Source organism: Vanellus vanellus (assembly GCF_965231255.1).
Source record: "Vanellus vanellus genome assembly, chromosome: 28".
Classification (NCBI taxonomy): domain Eukaryota; kingdom Metazoa; phylum Chordata; class Aves; order Charadriiformes; family Charadriidae; genus Vanellus; species Vanellus vanellus.
This window is the reverse complement of record NC_138933.1, coordinates 903,081-929,828: the sequence shown is the minus strand read 5'-3', so window position 1 is coordinate 929,828 and position 26,748 is coordinate 903,081. Positions and strand designations below refer to the sequence as shown.

Below are 26,748 nucleotides of genomic sequence, written 5' to 3'. Positions count from 1 at the left end.
GGGGGGGACACGGCAGAGCTGCCCGCAGGTGACAGGGAAACACACACACACACACACACACACACACACACACACACACACCCCGGGGCAGCCTGACCCCTCTCCCTGCCCCCCTCGCCCCCCTCCCAGGGGTCAAGGGGGGGGGGCTCAGTACACCCCCCCCCCATCCCCATCACCGCCAGGCATGGGGAGCTCTGCGGGGGCTCAAGGATGCTGATTGAGGAGTTTTTTTTTTGGGGGGGGTCCATCTGGGGGTCCCCAGCTGTCTCCCACCCCCCCCCGCAGGCTGGGGGTCCCCGGCGGCTCGGCGGTGGCTCCCGGCCGAGCAGTAGCCCCTGCGTGCCAGCGGCGCGGAGGCGAGCGCGGGCCACCTCCCCGGCGAGCATCTCCCCGTCGCTAAATACGGCCACGCACCATCTGGGGCCGTCGCACGGCTCATTTGCAGCGCGGGGTGTCCCCCCCCCCCCAGGAGCGAGGGCGAGAGCCGGGGACACACACACACACACACACACACACACACACACACATACACGCGATGGCACGGGACCCCCGGCGCCCACCTCGACTGCAGGGGTGACTGCGTCCCACCTCCCGTCACAGCCGGGCTATGGGGGGGGTGGGGGGTGGGGGGGGCTTCGAGCGTGACCCTGCCCCGGGGAGTCCCCTGCCCGTCCCTGCCTCAGTTTCCCCTCCCCGGGGGAATTCAGCCGCCTCTCGGCCCCCCTTCGGCGGCGCAGCCCCGACAGCCAGCCCCGTGCGGTGGCAAGCAGGTGACGATGGTGATGTCCCCTCCCCGCATTTACAGCTCCTCTTTTTTGGGGTGTCCCTGCGGGAGAAGACCTGGTGTGGGTTCCCCTGACGGAGGCCTCGGCCGTGCCAGCCTTCTGCCAGGCTGTGGCACGGTTGTCCCCATGTCCGGCAGAGTTGTCCCCAAGCCTGTCCAGCCCCACCCTCCAAAAGGTCCGTGTCTCCATGGACCTTCTCAGGTCCCCCCGTGTCCCTTCTCAGGTCCCCCCGTGTCCCCACCTGTCCCGTGGCTCCTGGACTCCCGTCTCCACCAAAAGCATCCGTCTGCCCGGACCCCGCTGGGTGCCACCCATGGGTGCCAGACCCAGCCCAGGGCTTTGTCCGGGTCCCCAACTCCACCCTGAGCACACCGTGTCCCCAAGGTTTGGGGGGGGGGGACGGACACACGGACGGGGAGGACAGTCCGAGGGCGTTTGCTCCATCGTGCTGAGGGATGAGCTGGACCCATCCCATTCCCATCCCCAATCCCTTTCTCACCCCCAGCCCCATTCTGGTCCCAGATCCCGTTCCCCATCCCCAATCCCCCTCCCGGGGGGGGGGGGAGCAGGAGCAGCCCCCCAGCGGTGCTGTGCCCGCCGCAGGCTGCCGTGGGCCGAGCTCCCGCCGCCCTCGGCCGTGGCGCTTCTTAATCGATGGTGGAGATTGATCTAAAAATAGCAGCGGCAGGAGAGCGCGGCGCCCCGGCTGAGCTGGGGAGGGAGGGAGGGATGGAGGGATGGAGGGATGGAGGGATGGAGAGAGGGATGGAGAGAGGGATGGAAGGATGGAGAGAGGGATGGAAGGATGGAGGGAGGGAGAGAAGGATGGAGGGAGGGAGAGAAGGATGGAAGGAGGGAGGGATGGAGGAGAGAGGGATGGGGGGAGGGAGGGAGATGGAGGGAGGGATGGAGAGATGGAGGGAGGGATGAAGGACCGGAGCATCCCTCCCTAGGACATCAGGGCGGGAGCCACCCGGACCCCCGTGTCCCCCAGCCGCTCCGGAGTGGGAAGGGAAGAGCATCTCGGGCTGCTCGGCTCCACCTGGGTGACCTCGAGTGGGTGACACACCGGTGTCCCCCCACCCCATCCCTGTGCCGGGGGGGGGGTCACGGCCCTGCCCCACACCCGGGGGAGGCTTCGGAGGCACCAGAGCAGCCCCGGGGGGGGGCTCTGGCTTCTTCGGGGTCCCTCACTTGGGGGGCTGCAGGGCCAGATCCGGCCCCGGGGGGGGGGGGACGGGACACACACAAACCCCCCAGCCCATCCCCGCCCCATTGCTGGGTGTTGGGGGGGGGGGGGGGGCGGGGGGGTTGGACCCCGACCCCGGAATGGGGGGCTCGGTGGTGGGTCCCTGGCGTGGAGAGGGCGATTCCCGGCGATTCCCGACTCCCTCTAATCTCCGTTTAAAATCCACATCGCGGGTTTCTATGGCAACGGGGCCGACACGGAGAAGATGCGCCGGGGGGGGGGGGGCGGAGGGAGGGGGGCCGGGGGAGGTGGGGAGGGGGCTTCCTCCACTCGCCCGCCTCATTAGCATCTCATTAGGCATCCCGCCTCATTAGGGAATCCTCGCTGGGAAATTCGTTTTTTCGGAGCAACTCAGTTAGTGGGTCAGCGGGGAAAGGGGGCGAAGGAGCGCCCGCGGGGCGCGGTGTCACCGCTGCCACCGCTGCCACCGCAGACGACCACGCCACGGCCACCGAATCCTCCAACAGGGCCACCAAACCCCCCTTGAAGGCACTGAAGGGGGGGGGACACACACGGATGGACACGGGGCGGGAGCAGCTCGGGATGCTCCGGGTGACCTTGGGCAAGGACACTGTGCCCACGGAGGAAGGACAGGGTCCCGGCGCTGTCACCGCACCGGTGTCCCCGAGCGCTTCCCGAGAGTGGGGTATAATTAGCTCCCGGCTGTCATTAGGGCTGACGGGGAGATGTTGATTTAAAAGACATGTGTGTCCGGCCACGGGAGCCGCTGGGCTCAGGGCCCCGGCCGGCATCCTCTGTCCCCACGGGGCCACCACCGCCCTGGGGACAAGGACATCGGGGCGGGGGCGGGGGGGCGGAGGGGGTGTCACGGTGCTGGTGGGGCTCCGGTGGCAGTGATGGGGTTCGGGGTGCAGCCGCGGGGGTCCTGACTCTCTCCCGTCCTCCCCAGATCCGGAGGCGCCGACCGACTCCTGCCAACCTGGTCCTGAGCAGCGACCAGTCGTCCCCAGGTGGGTCCTCACGGGTGTCACCCTGTCACCCCCAGCTCCGGCCCACCCAGGGACCCCCCATATGGGGTGCTCAGGGGCGCACACCCCCCCACCCCCCACCCCCCATGATGCTCGGGGACCCCCATAGGTGATGCTCAGGACCACATCGCACCGGTTGCGGCCGGACACTGGCGCAGCAGCGCCCCGCGTCCCCCAGCCTGGGACTGTCCCCACATCGGTTGGGACTGTCCCCACACCCCCCCCCCAGCCCAGCTCCACTCCAGCGCTGCGTTTCCCAAATCCGACCCCGGCGACTTGCTCGGCCCATCCATCTCCAGGGGAAGCAGGTGCCGGTGACACCGCGCCGGGGACGCCGGCATGGGGCCACCTCTCTTGGCACGGGGCGGCAGGGGACACCGGTTGTGACATTTAAGAGCTCCTCGGCCACCAGCCCAACCCAGCGTGTGGCCTTTGGGGAAAGGGTCTGACCTCGGTGGGCGGTGGTGTCACAGCCCCCCTGTCCCCTCCCCCAGCTGGGTGGTTTCGTCTGTCCCCTGCGTTGGGGACACCCTGGTGGCGGGGAGACTTTGTCCCCAAGTGCCACCTCCAAACCCTGTACCCGCTCAGGGCAGCAGCTCCGCCTGCCAATAAACCACCGCTGTGGGGCTCAGTGTCACCCCCGGGGGGGGGATGGGGGGGGTCAGGATGTGGCCTGGGGGCTGCCAGCCTGTCCCTGTCCCCACTGTCCCCAGTGTGGGGCCAGGGCTGAGCCCCCCTCCTCTGCCACCCACTGTGGGGCCATGGCAGGGGACGGGATGCTGGTTCCCATGGCAACGGGGGGAGGGGGGGTGATGGTGATGCTGAGGAGGGGGAGTGCAGGGGGGGGGGGGTTGAGGGGGGGCACCCACAGCCACACTGAGCACCAGTGGGTGACACAGAGCCCCAGTGGGGCCGGATTCACGTCGGGGGTGCAGGATGGGGCCCAGTGCCCCACACCCACCGCTGACCTCTGCCTCCTTCTCCCCCCCCCCACTCCGCCACGCTGACCCCCCCCTTCAGAGATCGACGAGGACCGACTGCCCAACCCCCTACTGAAGGTAGGTGCTGCCGCCATGGGGGGGGGGCGGGGGAGGGTTGGGGGGGTCCCCAGCGCCTCGGGGTACCCCCAGGTGCCCCCCAGCCCCCCCACTCACACAAGTGTCCCCCCCCCCCCTTCCCTGGCAGTCGGGTCTGGCCATGTCACCCCGACAGAGGAAGAAGGTTTCCCGCACCACACCGACCATGAAAGGTATTTGGAAAAAGGGGGGGGGGGGGGGGGGATGTGTGTGACAGCCCCCCGGGTGACACGGGTGACACGCAGGGTGGGATGTCACCGGCATCGGAACCCCTCGGTCCTGCCCAACCCGGGGGCCGGAGGGCGGCCGTGGGCGCGCGGGGGTACCGCCGGTGTCACCGGAGGCTCTGGGAAACCCCCAAACTTAGCGGGCTGCACCTCCCCGGTGTCACCGGGTGCGTGGGGACGGTCACCGCTGTCGTCCCCCCCCCCCCCGCATCCGTCCCCCCTGCCCCAGCGCCGTCCCCCCCCTGCCCAGCAGAGCTGCAGATGATGGTGGAGCATCACCTGTGCAAGCAGGCGCGGGGCGAGGAGGAGGAGGAGGAGGAGGAAGAAGAGGAGGCAGCTGCCACCGCCACCGCCACCCAGGAGCGTGGCCCCGGCCACTGCCACCGCAGTGACACCCAGCACAGCCACAGCCCCGGCGGCACTTGCCCGTTGGCCACGCACGAAGGCGGCCCCGGCCCCGGCGAGGGTGAGTACGCCGGGAGGGTTTGGGGGGTGGGGGGATAGAGGAGGGGAGGGGGTGGCTGAGCCCATCACCCGCCCCACGGCGCCCGCAGGGACCCACGGGGAGGGGCGGCGAAGGCTGGCCGAGGAGGGCACCCATATAGCACCGAAGGACGGCGCTGGCAAAGGCGCTGCCAGCAGCCAGTAGGTATGTGCTGGGGCACTGGGGGGGCACTGGGAGGGTACTGGGGCACTGGGGGGGCACTGGGACACTGTACTGGGGCACTGGGAGGGCACTGGGACACTGTACTGGGGCACTGGGAGGGTACTGGGGCACTGGGGGGGTACTGGGGCACTGGGAGGGCACTGGGACACAGTACTGGGGGCACTGGGGGGGTACTGGGACACTGTACTGGGGCACTGGGAGGGTACTGGGGCACTGGGGGGGTACTGAGACACTGTACTGGGGCACTGGGGGGTTGTATGGGGGCACTGGGGGGGCACTGAGACACTACTGGGGCACTGGGAGGGTACTGGGGCACTGGGGGGGCACTGGGACACTGTACTGGGGCACTGGGGGTGTGTATGGGGGCACTGGGGGGGCACTGGGACACAGTACTGGGGGCACTGGGGGGGTACTGGGACACTGTACTGGGGCACTGGGAGGGTGTATGGGGGCACTGGGGGGGCACTGGGACACAGTACTGGGGGCACTGGGGGGGTACTGGGACACTGTACTGGGGCACTGGGAGGGTACTGGGACACTGGGGGGGGCACTGGGACACTGTACTGGGGCACTGGGTGGTACTGGGGCACTGGAGGGGGACTGAGACACTGTACTGGGGCACTGGGGGGGTACTGGGGCACTGGGGGGGTACTGGGGCACTGGGGGGGGACTGGGACACTGTATGGGGGCACTGGGGGGGTGTATGGGGGCACTGGGGGGGCACTGGGACACAGTACTGGGGGCACTGGGGGGGTACTGGGACACTGTACTGGGACACTGGGAGGGTACTGGGACACTGTACTCCGGCACTGGGAGGGTACTGGGGCACTGGGGGGGGACTGAGACACTGTACTGGGGCACTGGGGGGTGTATGGGGGCACTGGGGGGGGCACTGGCACACTGTACTGGGGGAACTAGGGGGGTACTGGGGCACTGGGGGGGGACTGAGACACTGTACTGGGGCACTGGGGGGTGTATGGAGGCACTGGGGGGGCACTGGTACACTGTATGGGGGCACTGGAGGGGCACTGGGGCACTGTACTGGGGCACTGGGCAGTGGTGCTGGAGCACTGGGGGGGAGCACTGGGATACTGGGGGGCACTGGGACACTGTACTGGGGGGTGGGGGGGTACTGGGATGGCACTGGGATACTGGGCGTGTACTGGGACACTGTACTGGGGCACGTGGGGGTGTACGGGGGCACTGGGTGATGTGTGCTGGGGCACTGGGACGGCACTGGGCCAGCACTGGGATACTGGGAGGGGGCACTGGGACACCGTACTGGGACACCGGGATGGCACGGGGACAGTGGGGGTGTACTGGGACACCATACTGGGGCACCACACCCGGGATGGGGACAGCGGCTCGGGGCGAGGGTGACACCGGGGACGGGGCTGCAGCCGCACACCGCCACCACCGCCACCACCACCCCCCGTCCCGGGGGGGGGGGGGGCGGGGGGGGGGGGGTGTCCCCGTCCCGCGGTGTCCCCGTCCCCCAGCGCGGGTCCCCCCTGCCCGCAGGTGCCAGCGGCGGCGGGAGGAGCGAGACCGCGGCCGGGCCGAAGGCGCCGCGTTATTTTTTTTATCTGACCCTTTTTCTAAGATTTTCACGGCCGCTTTGGGGCTTCCGAAGGATTTATTATTTTTTTTTTTTTCCCCTCATTTATTTATTTTTTATTATTATTATTATTAATTATTTTTAACTGCCGCGGGAAGGTGTCCCCCCCCACACACACACACCCGGGGGGAGTCTCTGGGGACAATGGCAAGCCGGGCTGCCCCCCCCCCCCCGCATTGTCACCCCCCCCCCTTGTGTCCCCAGGGTGGGTGACACTGGGGACACCACGCAGCACCCCTGGAGCGCAGCTCCACCCCCCCACCCCCCCCTCACTGCCACCCCTGGGGGTGTCCCCAGGGCCACCCCGCTGTCACCACCCCCCCGGGGAACCGCCCGGCCCACGCGGGTGTGCAACGCACACGTGGGTTGGTGTGCACGCTCGCACGCACGTGGTGGCGGGGGGGGGGGCACACACGTGCATGCACCTTGGGGGGGGGCGTTTGCACACCCACCTGCACGCACACGCGTGTGCACACACAGATGGGGGGGGGGTGGACACCCACGCACTTTGCATGTGATTTGCATGCACGCCCACGCGCGTACACACAGAACACGCGTGCACACGCCTGGGTGGGCGCGGGGGGACACACCCCCCCCCCCCTCCGCTGCATTAAAGGGATCCCTTCTCCCCACCGCCTCCTCCTTGCCTTCCCGGGGGGGGGGGGGGGGCACCCTTGGGTGCCGGGGAGGGGGGGGGTAGCACCCACCTCCACCCTTCAGCCCCCCCACCCCGATCCAGCCGTGTCACCCCCTCTGTCCCCCCGGGTGGGACACAGGCGTCCTGACCCCCCCCACCCCTCCCCCCACCGGGGTCAAGCCGCGTCCCCGGGACGAGAGTGGGAGAGTCAGGCTGGTGGTGGCGTACAATTTATTAATTGCTCGTTAGCGGCGGCGCTTCGTTTCACATGCGTGTGTGGGTGGGCGCGAGGTGGAGTTCTGCCAGCAGTGACCGGGGCGGGGGGGGGGGGGGGACGGGACACGGGACGGGGACTGGGGGGGGACACACACACGACACCGCGGGGTAGAAAAGTACAAACACAGAGAGGCCGTGCCTCGGCGGCCGGGCGATGGACACGGCGGGGCAGGGCAGCCGGAGCCGGGATGCCGGAGCGGAAGGATGCCGGAGCTGGAAGATGCTCGAGGCACACCGGAACCGGGATGCCGGAGGATGCTCGTGGCACAGCGGGATGCCGGAGGATGCTCCGAGTCACGCTGGGATGCCGGAGGATGCTCTGAGGCACACCAGAGCCGGGATACCAGAGGATGCTCGTGGCACACCGGGATGCCGGAGGATGCTCGAGGCACACTGGGATGCCGGAGGATGCTCGAGGCACACCGGGATGCCGGAGGATGCTCCGAGTCACACTGGGATGCCGGAGGATGCTCGAGGCACACCGGGATGCCGGAGGATGCTCCGAGTCACACCGGGATGCCGGAGGATGCTCTGAGGCACACCAGAGCCGGGATACCGGAGGATGCTTGTGGCACACCGGGATGCCGGAGGATGCTCCGAGTCACACCGGGATGCCGGAGGATGCTCCGAGTCACACTGGGATGCCGGAAGATGCTCCAGGCACAGTGCAACCTGGATGCCAGAAGATGTTCAAGGTACACCACGATGCCAGAGGATGCTGGAGGCACACCAGAGCTGGGATGCCGGAGGATGCTCCGAGTCATGCTGGGATGCCAGAGGATGCTCGAGACACACCGGGATGCCGGAGGATGCTCTGAGGCACACCGGGATGCCGGAGGATGCTCCGAGTCATGCTGGGATGCCAGAGGATGCTCAAGACACACCGGGATGCCAGAGGATGCTCGAGGCACACCACAATGCCGGAGGATGCTCCAAGTCATGCTGGGATGCTGGAGAATGCTCTGAGGCACACCGGGATGCTGGAGGATGCTCCGAGTCACGCTGGGATGCCGGAGGATGCTCCAGGCACAGTGCAACCCGGATGCCAGAAGATGCTCAAGGTACACCACGATGCCAGAGGATGCTCCAAGTCACACTGGGATGCTGGAGGATGCTCTGAGGCACACGGGGATGCCGGAGGATGCTCCAGACACACCAGAGCTGGGATGCCGGAGGATGCTCGAGGCACACTGGGATGCTAGAGGATGCTCAAGGTACACCACGATGCCAGAGGATGCTCCAGTCACACTGGGATGCCGGAGGATGCTCTGAGGCACACTGGGATGCCGGAGGATGCTCCAAGTCACACTGGGATGCCGGAGGATGCTCAAGGTACACCACGATGCCAGAGGATGCTCCAAGTCACACCGGGATGCCGGAGGATGCTTGGAGGCACACCAGGATGCCGGAGGATGCTCGAGGCACACCGGGATGCTGGAGGATGCTGGAGGCACACCAGGATGCCGGAGGATGCTCCAAGTCACACCGGGATGCCGGAGGATGCTGGAGGCACACCAGGATGCCGGAGGATGCTCTGAGGCACACCGGGATGCCGGAGGATGCTGGAGGCATAGCAGGGCCAGAGGAAGCAGGAGGGGGGGGATACCGGGGGCATGCTGGAGCCAGCGATGCTGGAAGCACACCGGAGCCAGAAAGTGCTGGAGGCACCCCAGAGCTGGGGGATGCCGGAGCCAGGGACCAGCACTGCCGCTTCGGGGCCCGATCCTGCCCCAGCTCCCACAGCCGTTCCGGCCCCGCACATGCCGCCCCATCGCTGCCTCCCGCAGCTCCCAGCCTCCCCCACGCCACGTGGGGCAGGACCCCAAGGAGAAGCCGGTAGACCTGGGGACAGGGCCCACAGTGACGTGTCCCCAGCCCAGGGTGACACAGAGACACATATCCCGGGACAGGGAGGCTCAGGGTACGTGGGGCGGGATGGGGACGGTGCAGGGGGACATTGGGGCCACCCATCACGGTGTCACCAGACAGACCCGGCAGGCACAGAGGGGACTGCGGTGGCCCTTGGGGTGACAGAATATGCACCACGGCTCCTCCGTCTCTTGGTCCCCTGCTGTCCCCAGCGCCACTGTCACCATCCCCAGCCCCCCCCCCAAGCACCCGGCTCCCCGGTGGGGCGAGAAGAAGCTTTTTTAAAAAGCCATAAGGACAAAACCCGGCAGGGGGGAGAGGCCGGGCAGCCGCTGGCGTGGCAGTGAGAGGGTTGGCGTCACCGTCACCCGTGGCTCGAGGCCACGCGGCTCGGTGGCCGGTTTGGCACAGGCAGCCGGAGCTGACCGGGCTGGGGGGCTGCCGGGGGCACCAGCCCCGGGGATGCTCCCGGCGCAGAGGTTGGCACGAATCCTTGTGCGGCCCCGGGCGGCTCCTTCCCTGCAAATGGTGCTGAACTCGATGGCGTCGAAGACTTTGGGCGAGACGGCATCACTCGGCCGGACGAGGACCTGCTGTCAGGGTGGAAGACAGTCATGATGATGTCACCCATCCTTTCCTCCCTCGGCAAATTTGTCCCCTGGGGGTGCCCCTGCGCCCCACCTCGCTCCTCCCGGTGCTATTCCACGTCCCCGTTCTGCTTGTGCCGGCCGGGGGCTGCGGGCGGCTGTTCCTCGCAGGGTGACAGCTCGTCGATGGACGCCTGGTTGGTGATGCCTGCGGCGGGACGGGGGGCTGAGGGGTCGCTCCTGCCACCCACGGGGGCTGGAGACCCCTCCAGCTCATCCCCCTCCAGTGGCCACCCACCCCACCAGTCCAGGGGGCCACCAACCCTGTGCTTGGACCACCTCCCCACCCAGGGAGGCTCAGCACGGACATGCCCCCGCGCATCCCCGGGATGGTCCCCATCCCCTCTGCGGTGGCCAGGGTGGCCGTCACCTACCGCTGGCCGCCCGCTCCTTCCACTTCTGCTTGTTCTCCTGGATGTACTTGGCCCAGGTGGAGCGGAAGCCGGCCAGGTCGGCTTTGATGTCCCCCAGCTCCAGGTGCTCATCCAGGGACGGCTGCCGCCACTGCGAGCTGCGGGGACAGGGACAGCTGGGAGCAGGGCAGAGCCACCACCGCCACCTCCCAGGTCCCAAAATAAGTGGGTATTCCCCCCCACACACACACACACAGAGGGGAAACTGAGGCAGGGTGGCACGGCCAACCTGGCCTGCTGGCTGGCCGCTGGGTTGCCCTTGGCTTTGGTGCGGTCCTCAGCGAGGGGCAGCACCATCTTCTCGGCCACATCGGTCAGCACCGAGAAGGTGGGCTCCACGATGAAGTCGATGAAGCCTGAGGTGAGAGGAAGGCACACGGCGTCCATGGGGACACCCTCTGCCCACGGAGGGACCGGGGTGGGGACGGGGGACCCACCACCACTCACCGATTTGGGACTGGGCCACCAGCGTGGAGGTGCGGTCACAGAGGGGCGAGAAGGGCAGCCCCAGCTCAGCTTCCTTGTCCCCCTGGCAAGGCAAGGCAAAGGAGACGTGTCCCCAAGGGGTGGTCCCCATGTCCCACCGCCCGTCCCCGGGGACGGGGGCATCCTACCTGCCTGAAGAACTCTTCCATCAGGGCTTTGGTCCAGCGGCTGTGCACCGACCACTGCTTGGTGGGGTGGCTGATGTCGGCTGCGTGCAGCAGCAGCGACAACACCTTGGACTTATCGATCCTGGGGAAAGGACCCCGGCGCTGAGGCTCGGCCCCAAAACTGTGTCCCCCTCCCCGCCGCCGGGACACCCCGCCGCCCCGAGGTGGGCACCCGCACTCACCTCTCCAACTGCTGCAGGGACGTCTTCATGGACTTCACCTGCTGGAAGTGGCAGGACATGTCGGTGGCCAGGACCATCTCGATCACCAGAGCCCGCAGCTCCCTGCGCCCCGGGGGGAGGGGGGGAAACGCCGTGTCAGGGCCCCGCGTCCCGGTGGGGGACAGCCCCGGGGACGGGGACGGGGACCTTACGCAAACTCGTCCTTGGTGAGGTTGACGAAGATGTTCATCTCGTCATCCTGCATCATGCGGAAGACGGCGCTGATGTGGTGGTTCTCCAGCACCGAGCGGTCGTTGTAGAGGATGGCACAGTCCGACCTGGGGACGGAGGGGACAGTGGGGGTCCGGCACAGCGGGGGGCAGCCTGAGTGCCCCCTCCCTCCCCCCTCAAGGGAGAGGGATGTCCCCAGGATGCCAGCATGGCTGTATCGGTGGCCCTGGGTGTCCCCAAGGTGCCAGCACATCTGTATCCCAGCCATATCGGTGGCCCTGGGTGTCCCCAAGGTGCCAGCACATCTGTATCCCAGCCATATCGGTGGCCCTGGGTGTCCCCAAGGTGCCACCATACCTATACCCCAGCCCTATTGCTACACCTGGGTGTCCCCAAGGTGCCAGCACACCTGTATCCCAGCCGTACTGGTGTAACTGGGTGTCCCCAGAGTGCCAGCACACCTGTATCCCAGCCGTACTGGTGTAACTGGGTGTCCCTAGGGGGCCACTCAGCCCTTTCCATGTCCCACAGGGTCCCATATGTCCCTATAAAACGTCCCCAGCTCTGCCTGCTCTGCCCGTGCTGTGCCATGCCACCCGCGCCGTGCCACGCCGTGCCGTGCCACCCGCGCCGTGCCGTGCCACCCGCCCTCACTTGGTCTGGATGTGGAAGCTGTTGGTGGTGCCCGTGTGCTCGTAGTCGTGGATGGCGGCAGCGAAGATGATGGCCAAGACCTCGATCTCCGTCAGGTAGTGCTGGGGGGACGCGGGCGTCAGGGGGACAGGGACGGGCACCGGGTGCTCCAGCGCCACCCCGTGAGGGCCACGGGGCCAAACGGGTGTGGGGTCCTCTGTGCGTGTGCTTTTGCACTACTGTGTGTGACCACACGCGTGCACGCCTGCCACGGCCCCGTGTGTGACATCACGAGCGCGTGCGTGCACGTGTGACAAGTGTGACAGCCGCGCGGGGACAACGGGGCGCACACGTGCCCCAGATGTCACCCCCCGTGTGCCCAACCCCTCTCCCCCAAGCCGGGGGTCACCCCCTGTGTCCCCCACCCCATCAGCCTGGCAACGTTGCCATGGCGACAGCGCAGTCGCTAGGTGGCGCCGTCGCCGTGGCAACAAGCATCACCTGGACCAGCCAGAGCGACCTGCACCAGGCAGTGGTCCAGGGCCCACACACGGCCCGGGACCCCCATGGGACCCCCGTGGGACCCCCCCACGCCCCCCATACCAGCATGCCGGTGCGAAGCAAGAAGCAATGGACGGTCTGGGTGACATCGGCGGCGTGGACCTGGTTGTGGTAGGGATTCCGGTACTTCCCGTAGCCGGCCTCCAGCGCGTCCAGCAGCGTCGTCAGGAAGACGGAGGGGATCTGCGGCACCGGCACACACGCGCTCGTGGATGCACCCACGCGTGCAAAGCCATCAGCGCACCCCGGGCACCCAGCCCCGGGGGCACCCACGGGTGGGCACGGGCGCACCTTGAAGCGGCTGTTGAGGTTGTGTCGGGTGAAGAGCTCGAAGACGATGGTCCTCAGGGCGTGATCCTCCGTCACCCGGTTCAGCGCGAAGACGTCGAAGCACCACAGGTCGAGGCTCTGGGGGGAGACGGGGGTGTTACCCCAGCGCCAGGGCAAGCCCAGTGCCCGGCAACCCCCAGCAATGCCCAGTGAAGACCAGCAGTGCCCGACAATCCCCAGGGATGCCCAGCAACACCCGGTGAAGCCCAGCCATGCCCAACAATGCCAGGCACTGCCCAGTGGTGCCCAGCAGTGCCCAGTGATGTCCAGTGAAGCCTAGCCATGTCCAGTGATGCCCACTGATGCCCAACAATGCCAGACAGTCCCCAGTGATGCCCAGTCATGCTGAGCTATACCCACTGAAGCCCAGCAATTTCAGGTGGTGCCCAGCCATGCCCAGTGAAGCACAGCCGTGCCCAGTGATGCCAGACGATCTCCAGTGATGCCCAGCGGCGCCCAGTGGTGCCAGGCAACCCCCAGTGATGCCCAGTAATGTCCAGTGACACACAGTGATGCCAGACAATCTCCAGTGATGCCCAGCACTGCCCAGTGATGCCCAGCAATGCCCAGTGATGCCCAGCAATGCCCAGTGACGCCAGGCAACCCCCAGTGGTGCCCAGCGATGCCCAGTGAAGCCCAGCCGTGCCCAATGATGCCAGGCAGTGCCCAGTGATGCCCAGCAATGCCCAGTGATGTCCAGTGATACAAAGCCATGCCCACTGAAGCCCGGCGATGCCAGGCAATGCCCAGTGAAGCCCAGCCATGCCCAGAGACGCCCAGCTGTGCCCAGTGAAGCCCAGCCATGCCCAATGATGCCAGGCAGTGCCCAGCAATGCCCAACAATACCCAGCGATGCCCAGCAATGCCCAGTGATGCCCAATGAAGCCCAGCAATGCCCAGGGATGCCGAGCCATGCCCAGGGATGCCGAGCCATGCCCACTGAAACCCAGCGATTTCAGGTGATGCCCAGCCATGCCCAGTGAAGCCCAGTGATGCCCAGTGAAGCCCCAGCCATGCCCAGCAGTGTTGGGTGCCACCTCTCCCGGGCAATATCCTACGGAGCCAGGGGTGCGGATGGGGCAGCCGTGCCCAGGCAGTGCCAGGCCAGGGCAGCGCGCCTGTGGGGCAGCATCCCCGGGGGGGATTGGGGTGCCTGCACCCCCCCATGCCCCGGTACCTTCAGGCAGTTGAGGACGGAGGTGGAGTAGCTGGGCCCCACGGCCGTGTACGTCCGGCGAAACATCCTGCAAAGGGGGAGAGTCAGGGCTGATGTGGGTGCTGGAGGACAGAGCTGGGTGCTGGGGGACCCGCCTGGGTGCTCGGGGGACAGATCTTGGGTGCCAGGGGACAAACCCTGGGGGCAGGAGACAGACCTGGGTGCTCGGGGACTCAGCTGGGGACAAACCTGGCTGATGAGGAGAGTCCAGGTGCTTGAGGACCCACCTTGGTGCTCAGGGACCCACCTGGGTGCAGGGACCATCCCTGGGTGCTCAGGGACCCACCTGGGTGCAGGGGACATCCCAAGTACTTGGGGACCCCGCCTGGGTGCTGATGACAGCCCCTGGGTGCTCGGGGACCCACCTGGGTGCAGGGGACATCCCAAGTACTTGGGGACCCCGCCTGGGTGCTGATGACAGCCCCTGGGTGCTCAGGGACCCACCTTGGTGCCTGGGGACCCACCTGGGTGTTGGGGACTGTCCCTGGGTGCTCAGGGACCCACCTGGGTGCAGGGGACATCCCAAGTACTTGGGGACCCCACCTGGGTGCTGATGACAGCCCCTGGGTGCTCAGGGACCCACCTCGGTGCAGGGGACATCCCAACTACTTGGGGACAGCCCCTGAGTGCTGATGACAGCCCCTGGGTGCTCGGGGACCCACCTGGGTGCAGGGGACATCCCAAGTACTTGGGGACCCCGCCTGGGTGCTGATGACAGCCCCTGGGTGCTCGGGGACCCACCTTGGTGCCTGGGGACCCACCTGGGTGTTGGGGACTGTCCCTGGGTGCTCAGGGACCCACCTGGGTGCAGGGGACATCCCAAGTACTTGGAGACCCCACCTGGGTGCTGATGACAGCCCCTGGGTGCTCAGGGACCCACCTCGGTGCAGGGGACATCCCAAGTACTTGGGGACCCCGCCTGGGTGCTGATGACAGCCCCTGGGTGCTCGGGGACCCACCTTGGTGCCTGGGGACCCACCTGGGTGTTGAGGTCCATCCCTGGGTGCTCAGGGACCCACCTGGGTGCAGGGGACATCCCAAGTACTTGGGGACCCCGCCTGGGTGCTGATGACAGCCCCTGGGTGCTCAGGGACCCACCTTGGTGCCTGGGGACCCACCTGGGTGTTGGGGACTGTCCCTGGGTGCTCAGAGACCCACCTCGGTGCAGGGGACATCCCAAGTACTTGGGGACCCCGCCTGGGTGCTGATGACAGCCCCTGGGTGCTCGGGGACCCACCTGGGTGCAGGGGACATCCCAAGTACTTGGGGACCCCGCCTGGGTGCTGATGACAGCCCCTGGGTGCTCAGGGACCCACCTTGGTGCCTGGGGACCCACCTGGGTGTGGGGACCGTCCCTGGGTGCTCGGGGACCCACCACGGGACAGCCGAGGAGCACTCTCGCACCCCTCATCTCCATCCAAACCATGTCGTGTCCCCCCCCCCCCCGACCCCCATCTCCCCCCCAGGGTGGGGGGTGTTCCCCCCTCCCCAGCACCCACCTCTCCACGAAGATGCCGGCCTGGACGGCGTGGACGATGCTGCGGAACTTGGGCTTCTCCTCCGCCCGCCGGCCCTTGGCTCGCGCCTGCTGCGTGAAGGTGGCCGCCAACCAGTCCCGCACCTCGGAGGGCACGGCCGCATCCGAGCCCATCTCCCGCAGCTCATCCTCCGTGTCCAGCATCTGCCTGCAGGACGGCAACGGGGCGGGATGGACGGACGGAGGGAGGGATGGACGGATGGAGGGAGGGATGGACGGATGGAGGGAGGGATGAAGGGAGGGACGGAGGGATGGAGGGAGGGTTGGAGGGTTGGATGGATGGAGGGAGGGAGGGATGGATGGAGGGAGGGAGGGAGGGACGGACAGACGGACAGAGATGGAGGGTTGGAGGGATGGACGGATGGAGAGAGGGAGGGTTGGACGGAGGGAGGGACGGAGGGAGGGATGGATGGACAGATGGACGGAGGAAAGGATGGATGGAGGGAGGGAGGGTTGGACGGATGGACAGAGTGAGGGAGGGAGGGATGGAGGGATGGACGGAGGGATGGACGGAGGGAGGGAGGGTTGGATGGATGGATGGATGGAGGGAGAGAGGGATGGATGGATGGATGGATGGACGGAGGGAGGGAGGGAGGGACAGACAGACGGAGGGACGGACAGAGGGAGGGTTGGAGGGTTGGATGGATGGAGGGAGGGATGGAGGGAGGGATGGATGGATGGAGGGATGGAGGGAGGGATGGATGGACGGAGGGATGGACGGAGGAAGGGACGGACGGAGGGATGGAGGGACAGAGATGGAGGGTTGGACAGAGGGAGGGACGGACGGACAGAGATGGAGGGTTGGACGGAGGGAGGGACGGACGGACAGATGGACGGAGGGAGGGATGGAGGGACGGACAGTCGACATCAAGGGTGGGCATCACCCCCTATATATCCCCCACCTGCCCACCCCCCGGCTCCTGCCCCACACCTCGTCTCGTCGATGTAGACGGCCTCCAGCAGCGAGGCGGCGTACTCCAGGTTCCTCTTCAGCTCCTCCACGTTCACCTCGCCCGACTCCAACTGCTTCACCATGTAGCGCAGCCTGCGGGCAACCGGGCAGCCCGTCACCCGCCCCCCGGCACCGGAGGTGACCGTGGGGGTCACAGCCGCGGGGGTCCCCCAGGACCAGAGGTGACCGTGGGGGCCACAGCCGCGGGGGTCCCCCAGGACCAGAGGTGACCGTGGGGGCCACAGCCGCGGGGGTCCCCCAGGACCAGAGGTGACCGTGGGGGCCACAGCCGTGGGGTTCCTCCAGGACCAGAGGTGACCGTGGGGGCCACAGCCACGGGGGTCCCCCAGGACTGGAGGTGACCATGGGGGTCACAGTCGCGGGGGTCCCCGGGGACCGCCGGTGACCGTAGGGGTCACAACTGTGGGGGTCCCCTGGGACCAGAAGTGACCGTGGGGGTCACAGCCGCAGGGGTCCCCCAGGACCAGAGGTGACCGTGGGGGCCACAGCCGTGGGGTTCCTCCAGGACCAGAAGTGACCGTGGGGGCCACAGCCGCGGGGGTCCCCAGGGACCAGAAGTGACTGTGGGGGTCACAGCCGCAGGGGTCCCCCAGGACCGGAGGTGACCATGGGGGCCACAGCCACGGGGGTCCCCGGGGACTGGAGGTGACCATGGGGGTCACAACTGTGGGGGTCCCCCGAGACCGGAGGTGACCGTGGGGGCCACAACTGTGGGGGTCCCCAGGGACCAGAAGTGACCGTGGGGGTCACAGCCACAGTGGTCCCCCAGGACCAGAGGTGACCGTGGGGGTCACAGCCGTGGGGGTCCCTGGGGACCGGAGGTGACCGAGGGGGTCACAACCACGGGGGTCCCCGGGGACCAGAGGTGACCGAGGGGGTCTCCAGCTGCCCCCCAGATGGAAGCGCCCACGCACACGCCCTGCCACGCGTGGGCAGCACCTGCGTATACACGTGTGTTGCGTGTGTCCCATGGAGGTGTGTCCCCAGGAGCACATCCTGCACCCGGTGCCCAGCACCCTGCACCCAGAGCTCATCCTGCACCCAGCACCCTACACCCGGAGTGCATCCCATACTCAGCACCCGCTACCCAGTGTCCAGAGCTCATCCTGCACCCGGTACCCAGCACCCTGCACCCAGAGCTCATCCTGCACCCACTACCCTGAGCCCAGAATCCATCCTGCACCCGGTACCCAGCACCCTGCATCCATCACACATCCTGCACCCAGCACCCAGAGCGCATCCTGCACCCAGTACCCTTCATCCAGAGCGCATCCTGCACCCAGGACCCAGCATCATGCACCCTGCACCCAGAGCTCATCCTGCACCCGGTACCCAGCAACGTGCACCCAGAGCTCATCCTGCACCCACAACGCATCCTGCACCCGGTACTCAGTGTCCAGAGTGCATCCTGCACCTCCTACCAGCACCCTGCACCCAGACTCTATGCTGCACCCAGCACCCAGAGCTCATCCTGCACCCGCTACCCCGAGCCCACAATGCATCCTGCACCCGGTACCCAGCATCCAGAGCGCATCCTGCACCCAGGACACAGCATCATGCACCCTGTGTCCAGAACGCATCCGGCACCCGGTACCCAGCACCCTGCACCCAGAGCTCATCCTGCACCCACTACCCTGAGCCCAGAATCCATCCTGCACCCGGTACCCAGCACCCTGCATCCATCACACATCCTGCACCCAGCACCCAGAGCGCATCCTGCACCCAGTACCCTTCATCCAGAGCGCATCCTGCACCCAGGACCCAGCATCATGCACCCTGTGTCCAGAACGCATCCTGCACCCAGTACCCAGCACCCTGCACCCAGAGCTCATCCTGCACTCACAACGCATCCTGCACCCGGTACTCAGTGTCCAGAGTGCATCCTGCACCTCCTACCAGCACCCTGCACCCAGACTCTATGCCGCACCCAGCACCCAGAGCTCATCCTGCACCCGCTACCCCGAGCCCACAATGCATCCTGCACCCGGCACCCTGCATCCATAACACATCCTGCACCCAGGACCCAGCATCATGCACCCTGTGTCCAGAACGCATCCGGCACCCGGTACACAGCACCCTGCACCCAGAGCCCATCCTGCACCCACTACCCTGAGCCCAGAATCCATCCTGCACCCGGTACCCAGCACCCTGCATCCATCACACATCCTGCACCCAGCACCCAGAGTGCATCCTGCACCCAGTACCCTTCATCCAGAGCGCATCCTGCACCCAGGACCCAGCATCATGCACCCTGTGTCCAGAACGCATCCGGCACCCGGTACCCAGCACCCTGCACCCAGAGCTCATCCTGCACCCGCTACCCCGAGCCCACGATGCATCCTGCACCCGGTACCCAGCACCCATAATGCATCCTGCACCCAGCACCCTGCATCCATAACACATCCTGCACCCTGTGCCCTGTGTCCAGAGCGCATCCTGCACCCGGTACTCAGCACCCTGCTCAGAGAGCTCATCATGCACCCTGCACCCTGTGTCCAGAGCACATCCTGCACCCAGAACCCTGCACCCAGAGTGCATCCTGCACTCGGTACCCAGCATCCCAGCACCCAGCGCTCATTCTGCCCCCATAACGCTCCCTGCACCCAGTACCCTGCACCTTGTGTCCAGAGCTCATCCTGCACCCAGCACCCTTCATCCAGAGCGCATCCTGCACCCAGGACCCAGCATCATGCACCCTGTGTCCAGAACGCATCCTGCACCCAGTACCCAGCACCCTGCACCCAGAGCTCATCCTGCACTCACAACGCATCCTGCACCCGGTACTCAGTGTCCAGAGTGCATCCTGCACCTCCTACCAGCACCCTGCACCCAGACTCTATGCCGCACCCAGCACCCAGAGCTCATCCTGCACCCAGAGCTCATCCTGCACCCGCTACCCCGAGCCCACGATGCATCCTGCACCCGGTACCCAGCACTCACAATGCATCCTGCACCCAGCACCCTGCATCCATAACACATCATGCACCCTGCACCCTGTGTCCAGAGCGCATCCTGCATCCAGAACCCTGCACCCAGAGTGCATCCTGCACTCGGTACCCAGCATCCCAGCACCCAGCGCTCATTCTGCCCCCATAACACATCCCGCACCCAGCACCCAGTGTCCAGAGCTCATCCTGCACCCAGTACCCTGCACCCAGAGTGACACCGACACGGGGACATGGGGACACGGCAGAGCAGGACACGGGGTGGCAGGGTGACAAGCCCTGGTGGGGACAGCACTCAGATCTGCGCACACAGCAAGTGTGCACACACGTGTGCACGCACAGGTACATGCCTGAATGCACGCACGAAGCGTGTGCACACATGCCTGAATACACGAGGCGTGTACACACCGGCACGCAGGTATGGACACACACACACACTCCCAACAACACACATGTGCGTGCAAACGCGTGCACCACTCACACGCACGTATGGTGTGCACAAGAGCATATATGCACATGCAGCACCGGGATGCACGTATGCACCACAGCGCACACACACACACGCCTGCACATGCACACACACACACGCCTGCACACGCATGGACACCTTTACACCAATGCACACGCGTGCACACACGTGCGCACGGAGGTACGCTCTCACCCCAGCCCCCACGCCGGGCAAGCCCTCCCTGTCTGACAACACGCCTGAACACACGTGTGCTCGCAGCCAGCCGGCCCCCGGCCATCTGTCTGTGTGTCCGTGTGTCTGTCGTGGGGGGGACGCGCGGAGGCGGTGATGAGGAGGGGGGGGGGGGAATCCCATCTGGCCGCCTGGGGAAGCGCCGCCCCCGCAGCTATGTCTCCCGCTGCAGCCGCCTTGCTCGCACACCGGCTGCCACGGGCCGGCACGGCCCCCCCGGCGCTCCACCAGCCCCCCCCCGGGCCGGGATGAGGCGGGAAGGAGGGGGGGGGACAGGGTAGATGCCAGTCCCTGGTGGGACACTGGTCCCTGCCCTGGTCTGACTCAGCCCTCTGGCCACCCTGTCCCCTCCCAGAGGCATCGCTGTCACCACCAGTGGCACCCAACAGGTCCCCAGTGGTCCCCATCACTGCCCAACCTGGCACCCAGCGGGTCCCCATCACCGCCACCAGCATCCAACATGTCCCCACCAATACCCACTGGTCCCCATCACTGCCCACTTGGCACCCGCCAGGTTCCCATGGGTACCTACTGGTCCCCACCGCTGCCATCAGCACCCAACAGGTCCTCATCAGTACCCACTGGTCCCCATCACCACCCACCTGGCACCCACTGGGTCCCCACCACTGCCACCAGCACCCAATGAGTCCCCATCAGTACCCACTGGTCCCCACCACTGCCATCAGCACCCAACAGGTCCTCATCGGTACCCACTGGTCCCCATCACCACCCACCTGGCACCCACTGGGTCCCCATCACTGCCACCAGCACCCAACGAGTCCCCATCAGTACCCACTGGTCCCCACCACTGCCATCAGCACCCAACAGGTCCTCATCGGTACCCACTGGTCCCCATCACCACCCACCTGGCACCCAGCTGGTGTCCCCATCACTGCCACCAGCACCCAACGAGTCCCCACACAGCACCCACTGCGTCCACATCACTGCCATCAGCACCCACCGGGTCCCCATGAGTACTCACTGGTCACCATCACTGCCCACCCAGCACCCACTGGGTCCCCACCACCTGGGCACACAGTCCCCGAGGCCGGTGGCGCCTGTCCCCACTGCCAGCGCTTTCCCGTGACGCTGCCAGCCCGTCCCATGGCGCGGGGACACCTCAGGGTGACCCTGAAACCCGGCCGTGGGGAGGGGGACATCACGCGGTGACAGCCCTGTGGGACACGGACACACGGACACGGGGCACAGCCCACCCCGCTCCATGGCCGGCCCTGATCCGACCCACGCGGCAGCACGCGGTGTCCCAGGCACCGTGTCCCCACGGTGGGGACGTCACCCCTGTCACAGCCCCGAGCGAACACCCCGGGGGAGGAGGGGAATGACGCGGCGCCGGCTTCCAGCAGCCCTGCGCTTCGTTAGCGCTAACGAGAGCTGGCAGCGGGCACGAGGGACCCACCAGGGCGGGTGCGACCCCACGGACCTGTGATGCTCGTGTGAGGTCACACACACGCTCGTGCAAGGCCACACGGGTGACACATGGCATGTCCCTGCCAGCCAGCCCCCAACCACCCTGTCCCACGGGGAAACTGAGGCATGGCGTGAGGGACAGCTCGGGGCAGAGGGGACAAGGGGTCATGGGGACAGTCCCAACCGGGCCACAGGGTCCCCACCACGTTGGCTCCTCGGGGACCGGCCCCAAAACCCACGGGTCACCAGCTGTGTCCCCTGTCCCCCGGCGCTGGGGACAGCCACTGGCAGCTCCAAACCCCGCGGGAAGGACGCGACCGGCAGTGACCCGGAGATGGCGGCACTCGTCCCCAACCCAGGGGACAGTCCCCAGGAGGGGACAGTGCCGTGACCTCCAGTTCTGGGAATTCCGGGGCCAGCAGGGCCGTGGGACCGCGTGGGGACAGTGTCCCTGGTCACAGCGAGGGGACAAGGTGACCTGCCACCACTCCGGCGGGGAACGAAGCCACTGGGTGGCCACAGCTCGGGCATGAAGCTGAGTCCCCCACGGCTCAGTGACAAAGCCAGTGGGTCCCCATGGCCGGGGGGACACGGGGCGCTGGCAGCGGGGGAGGGCTGGCGAGCACCCGCATCCATCCCGGCTCCCACAGGATTTCCTGCCGGCCGCTAATTGCAATTTGTTTTAATTAGCGGCCACCGCCCCGCGCTGGGAGACCTGCACGGCAGCTGGCTTGGCACACCGAAAGCGTCCCCACGTCCCCCACAGGGTCCCCTTCTGTGTCCCCGTGCTGCCCCCAACCCCTCCCAGCACCTAACGACCTCCCAAACCTCGTTAGTGTCCCCCCAGCCTGTGGCGACCTGTGCACACGCGTGTGCGCAGGGGTGGGCGCTGGGGACCCCCCCGCATGGGGGCGGGCAAGCGTGTAACTGCGTGTGCGAGCCCACCCACACACCTGCACACGTGAGTGTGTGCGAGCGCAAGCACACGCGTGCGGGAGCGTGCAAGGGCGCACGCACAGCTGTTGCACACTCACACCTCGGCTCGGTGGGTGCCACCGCGGCCCCCCGGCCAAGGTGACGGTGACAACCGTCATCGAGTGAGGGAGGGGGACCGGGGGAAGGGGGGGGGGCGGGGGGGGGGGGGATGACAGCCAGACGTCACGTTCGAAGCCAGCGCGAAGCTCCCGCGCCCGGCAGGCTGCGGGGCAATGTGACCTTGGGCAAGGTGGCCGTCACCTTCCCGTGCCCGGCCACCCACCCCTGGGGACACCCATCCTCGGGGACACCCACCCTTGGGGACACCCACCCCTCGGGTGGCACAGCCACAGGTGACCCCCCCCCCACACACACACATCACATTGTCCATCGCGGACAACGCTGAGACCCGGGGACGAGGGACGGCCACCGCCTGTCCCCAGCAGCGGGAGCAGGGGTCGGGGCTGCGTCACACTGCCAGGCGGGTGCCACCAGCGCCCACGGTCCCCACGGGCTGCCTGTCACCACCCACGCCCCCCCGCCGCTGCCAGCCCCCCCCTGTGCCACCCCCTGCCGTGTCCTAGGTCTGCCACGGGGACAACGGTGCCTGCAGGACCACAGACACCCCCCCCAGGGTGGCACTAGTGTCCCCAGGGCCACCCAGTGCCGAGGGAGGGGTGCAGGGTTGGCCTCGGGGTGCAGCCAGCGCTGGGGACCCCCCCCCGGCACTGACGCCGCAGCTCCACGTGCACCCACGGGTGACCCGTCCCCTCCACCTCCAGCCCCCCCATCCTGGCTGACCCCCACCCTGGGGACGTGCCACCCATCCCCAACGCCCCGGGGAGGGGGGCGGCATCCTGCACCCCCCGATCACCCCGACGGGGAGTTGGGGACCATCCCCAGGTGGGGGTCCCCGCTGTCCCCTGGGTGCTGGCAGGGAGGAAGGGGGGGGGACCTGGGGGGGGGGGGGGGGGGCAGGCAGAGCCCCCCAGTCCCCCGCACACCCCCGCAGCGATTTTGGGGAGGGGGAGGCGGGGGAGAGAGCACGGCGCGGCCCACGCGCTCGCACACCTGCGTGTGCACACACTCGCCAGCGCACGCTCAGGTGCGCTCCGTGCACGCTCGCCCGCAGCGGCACCCCTGCTCCCGCGCGCACACAGGCGCGCTCACGCGCACCGCGGCACACGCGTGTGCACGCTCCCACCGGATGCTTGCACGCTCACAGCAATGCACTCAGCCTGTTGCACACTCGGCTTCGCACGTGCAGCTGGTTGCACGCTCAGGTTCGCACACACACACCCTGCGGACTCTTGCACGCACACCCTGCAAACTCTTGCACGCACGCTGATGTTTCACGCCCTGCCTCGTGTGAAACACGCTCGGCAGCTGTGGCTCGCCGGCGAGCGTGCAACACGGGCAACCTGCTCCCATCCTTCTGCCCGTGTCATCGTTCCCCCCCCCTCCCCCCCAGGTCACGCCAGCACCGTGCACGTTCCTCCCGTGCACAAGCGCGCCTTCGCCGGCCGCCACGTGCGGGTCGGCCCTGCGCACGCGTGTGCACGTGGCCGCACGCGCCCCTTGCACGCCCACGCCTGCGCCCGCCGCACGAGGACCCGCACGGGCGCACGTGCCGCAGGTTCGCGAGGGGGCACGTGCACACGTGAGCCCACGCGTGAGCACGACTGCACACCGGGCGAGGGGGGTGGCACCCCCGGGGCCACCGAGAGCCCCCCTGGCGGGGACAGGGGGGCACCCCGGGGTTTCAGGGGGTGTCACCCCTCCCCGGGGCCGGCTGGCACCCGCTCTGTCCCCCCCCCTCCCCCCCCCCAAGTTGGGGGCACCCCAGCCCCCTGCCCGCCCCACAGTGCCACCCGGGGTGAGGGGTGTTGGGGGCTGCACTGGGGGACCCCCACCCAGCACCCCCAGAACTGCTCCTGGCTTATGGGTGCCCCCAGCCCGAGGGGGTCCCAAGTGCCCCCCCCCCCCCCCCCGGGTGCAATGGGTGCAGGGGGGTCCCAAAGGTGACTGGGGGGGTTCCTACGTGGAGGGGGGGGGAGCAGCACATGGATGGGATGGGGGCAGCCGGGGGGTCCCGGGGGCAACTGATGGTCGTCCCACGGGGTCCTGCCTGGATTGGGGGGGGGGGGCACATAGTGGGGGGCACTGGGTGACTCTTCGAGAATGGGGGGGTACCCAAAGGGGGGGTCCGCAGGGGTTCAGTGGGGTGTGATGTTCAGGTGGGCTCAGGGGTCCTGGTTTGGGGGTTCCCAGTTTGGGGGGGGGGGGTTTACAGGTTAGGGGGGGGAGAGTGCCAGTTTGGGGGTGGGAGTACTGGTTTCTAGGGGGCGGTCCCGGTGTCCCGGTTGGCAGGGGCCTCCCAGTTTGACAGGGGATGTCCCAGTTTGGGGGGTGGTATCTCGGTTTGGGGAGAGGGGGTCCCGATTTGGGGGGGGGACACGTCCCGATTTGGGGATGGGGGCATACAGGTTTGAAGGAGAGGCATCCAGTTTGGGGACCGGAGGGGTCCCAGTTTGGGGAGGAGAAGTCCCAATTTGAGGATGTGGGGATGCTGGTTTGAGGGGGGAGTCCAGTTTGGGGAGAGGAGGTCTCAGTTTGGGGGTGTGGGTCCCCTTTTGAGGGAGGGGGTCCCGGTTTTGAGGGGGGGGTGGTACAGGTTTGGGGGTGGGCATCCCAGTTTGGGGATGGGGGGGGGGGGCAGTTTGAGGAGGGGAGGTCCCAGTTTGGGGGTGAGGGTCCCAGTTTGAGGAGCGGGGAGGGGGGGGGCGGTTTGAGGGGGACATCCAGTTTGGGGAGGGGAGGTCCCAGTTTGGGGGTGAGGGTCCCCGTTTGAGGGAGGGGGTCCCGGTTTTGAGGGGGGGGGGTACAGGTTTGGGGGTGGGGGGTCCAGGTTGAGGAGGGGAGGTCCCAGTTTGGGGGGTGAGGGTCCCGGTTTGAGGAGGAGGGGGGGTGTCCCGGTTTGGGGGGGGATGTCCCGGTTTGGGGGGGGGGATGTCCCGGTTTGGGGGGGGGGTAAGGGGTCACTCACAGCGCCCGGAGCTTGACCCAGATCTTCTTGCTGGGGGTGGACTTGATCTCCAGCGGGGACGGGCAGCCGCCGGCGGGGTCCAGCGCTTCGCGCTCGGGCTCCAGCCCCGGGAGGCTCCGCGGCGGCTCCATGGCCCCTGCGGCGGCGGCGGTCACTCGTCCTCAGCCCCGCCGAACGGCCCGGGGCCCGCAGGACCGCGGCCGAGCAGCCCCCGGTCCCGCCCCGCACCCCCGGTGGCCGCTTCGTTCCCCTCCTCCCCTCCCGGTGGGTACCCGGCGGCTGCGCAGGCAGCACCGGCCCGGGCGGCGGAGCTAAGATGGCATCCCGGGTACCGGGGGTGGGAGCAGCGGGATGGGGGGCACCGGGGATTCGGGGGGGGGGGGAGGGGGGTGGTACCGGGGGTGGGAGCAGCGGGATGGGGGAGAATAAGGGATGGGGGGGGCCACCGGCGACGGGGGAGAAGCGGGGATGGGGGGGAACCGGGGATGGGGGGCACCGGGAACGGGGAGCACCGGGGACGGGGGAGAAGCGGGGATGGGGGGCACCGGGAACGGGGAGCACCGGGGACGGGGGAGAAGCGGGGATGGGGGGCACCGGGAACGGGGAGCACCGGGGACGGGGGAGAAGCGGGGACGGGGGAGCACCGGGGATGGGGGAAAAACGGGAACGGGGAGCACCGGGAACGGGGAGAAGCGGCGAAGGGAGGACCGGGATGGGGAGCACCGGCGTGCAGCGGGGGCGGGGTGGGGGGGAACCGGGGGATGCTGCGCGGTCCTACCCGGGGATGCTCGGCCGGGAAGCGCCGGTGCTGTCGGTACTGCCGGGTGCCGCCGGTACTGCTGTGCTCCGGTGATACCGGTACCGCCGCGCTCCGGTGCTGCCGCTACCGCCGGCTCTGTCTCCGCC

General features: G+C 67.8%; 2 protein-coding genes across 2 annotated transcripts; one reads left to right on the top strand and one right to left on the bottom strand.

Moving 5' to 3' along the window:
* Positions 1-2,114: 2,114 nt before the first annotated feature.
* PPP1R1A (protein phosphatase 1 regulatory inhibitor subunit 1A) lies at positions 2,115-6,718 on the top strand (the record flags this gene model as incomplete). The annotated part of the gene is made up of 7 exons (XM_082496478.1): positions 2,115-2,129; positions 2,945-3,005; positions 4,044-4,081; positions 4,209-4,272; positions 4,580-4,792; positions 4,881-4,975; positions 6,515-6,718. 6 exons carry the CDS (start codon positions 2,115-2,117, stop codon positions 4,973-4,975), a joined length of 486 nt encoding a protein of 161 aa, XP_082352604.1. The 3' UTR covers positions 6,515-6,718.
* A 3,125-nt stretch (positions 6,719-9,843) lies between these two features.
* On the bottom strand, positions 9,844-26,092 carry PDE1B (phosphodiesterase 1B). The gene is made up of 15 exons (XM_082496462.1): positions 25,843-26,092; positions 16,707-16,820; positions 15,738-15,923; positions 14,200-14,266; positions 12,984-13,100; positions 12,735-12,875; positions 12,153-12,253; positions 11,480-11,605; positions 11,289-11,390; positions 11,068-11,188; positions 10,901-10,982; positions 10,683-10,809; positions 10,415-10,551; positions 10,075-10,188; positions 9,844-9,983 (listed from the first exon to the last, which is right to left on the bottom strand). Exons 1-14 carry the CDS (start codon positions 25,971-25,973, stop codon positions 10,091-10,093), a joined length of 1,650 nt encoding a protein of 549 aa, XP_082352588.1. The 5' UTR covers positions 25,974-26,092; the 3' UTR covers positions 9,844-9,983; positions 10,075-10,090.
* Between the last annotated feature and the right edge of the window lie 656 nt (positions 26,093-26,748).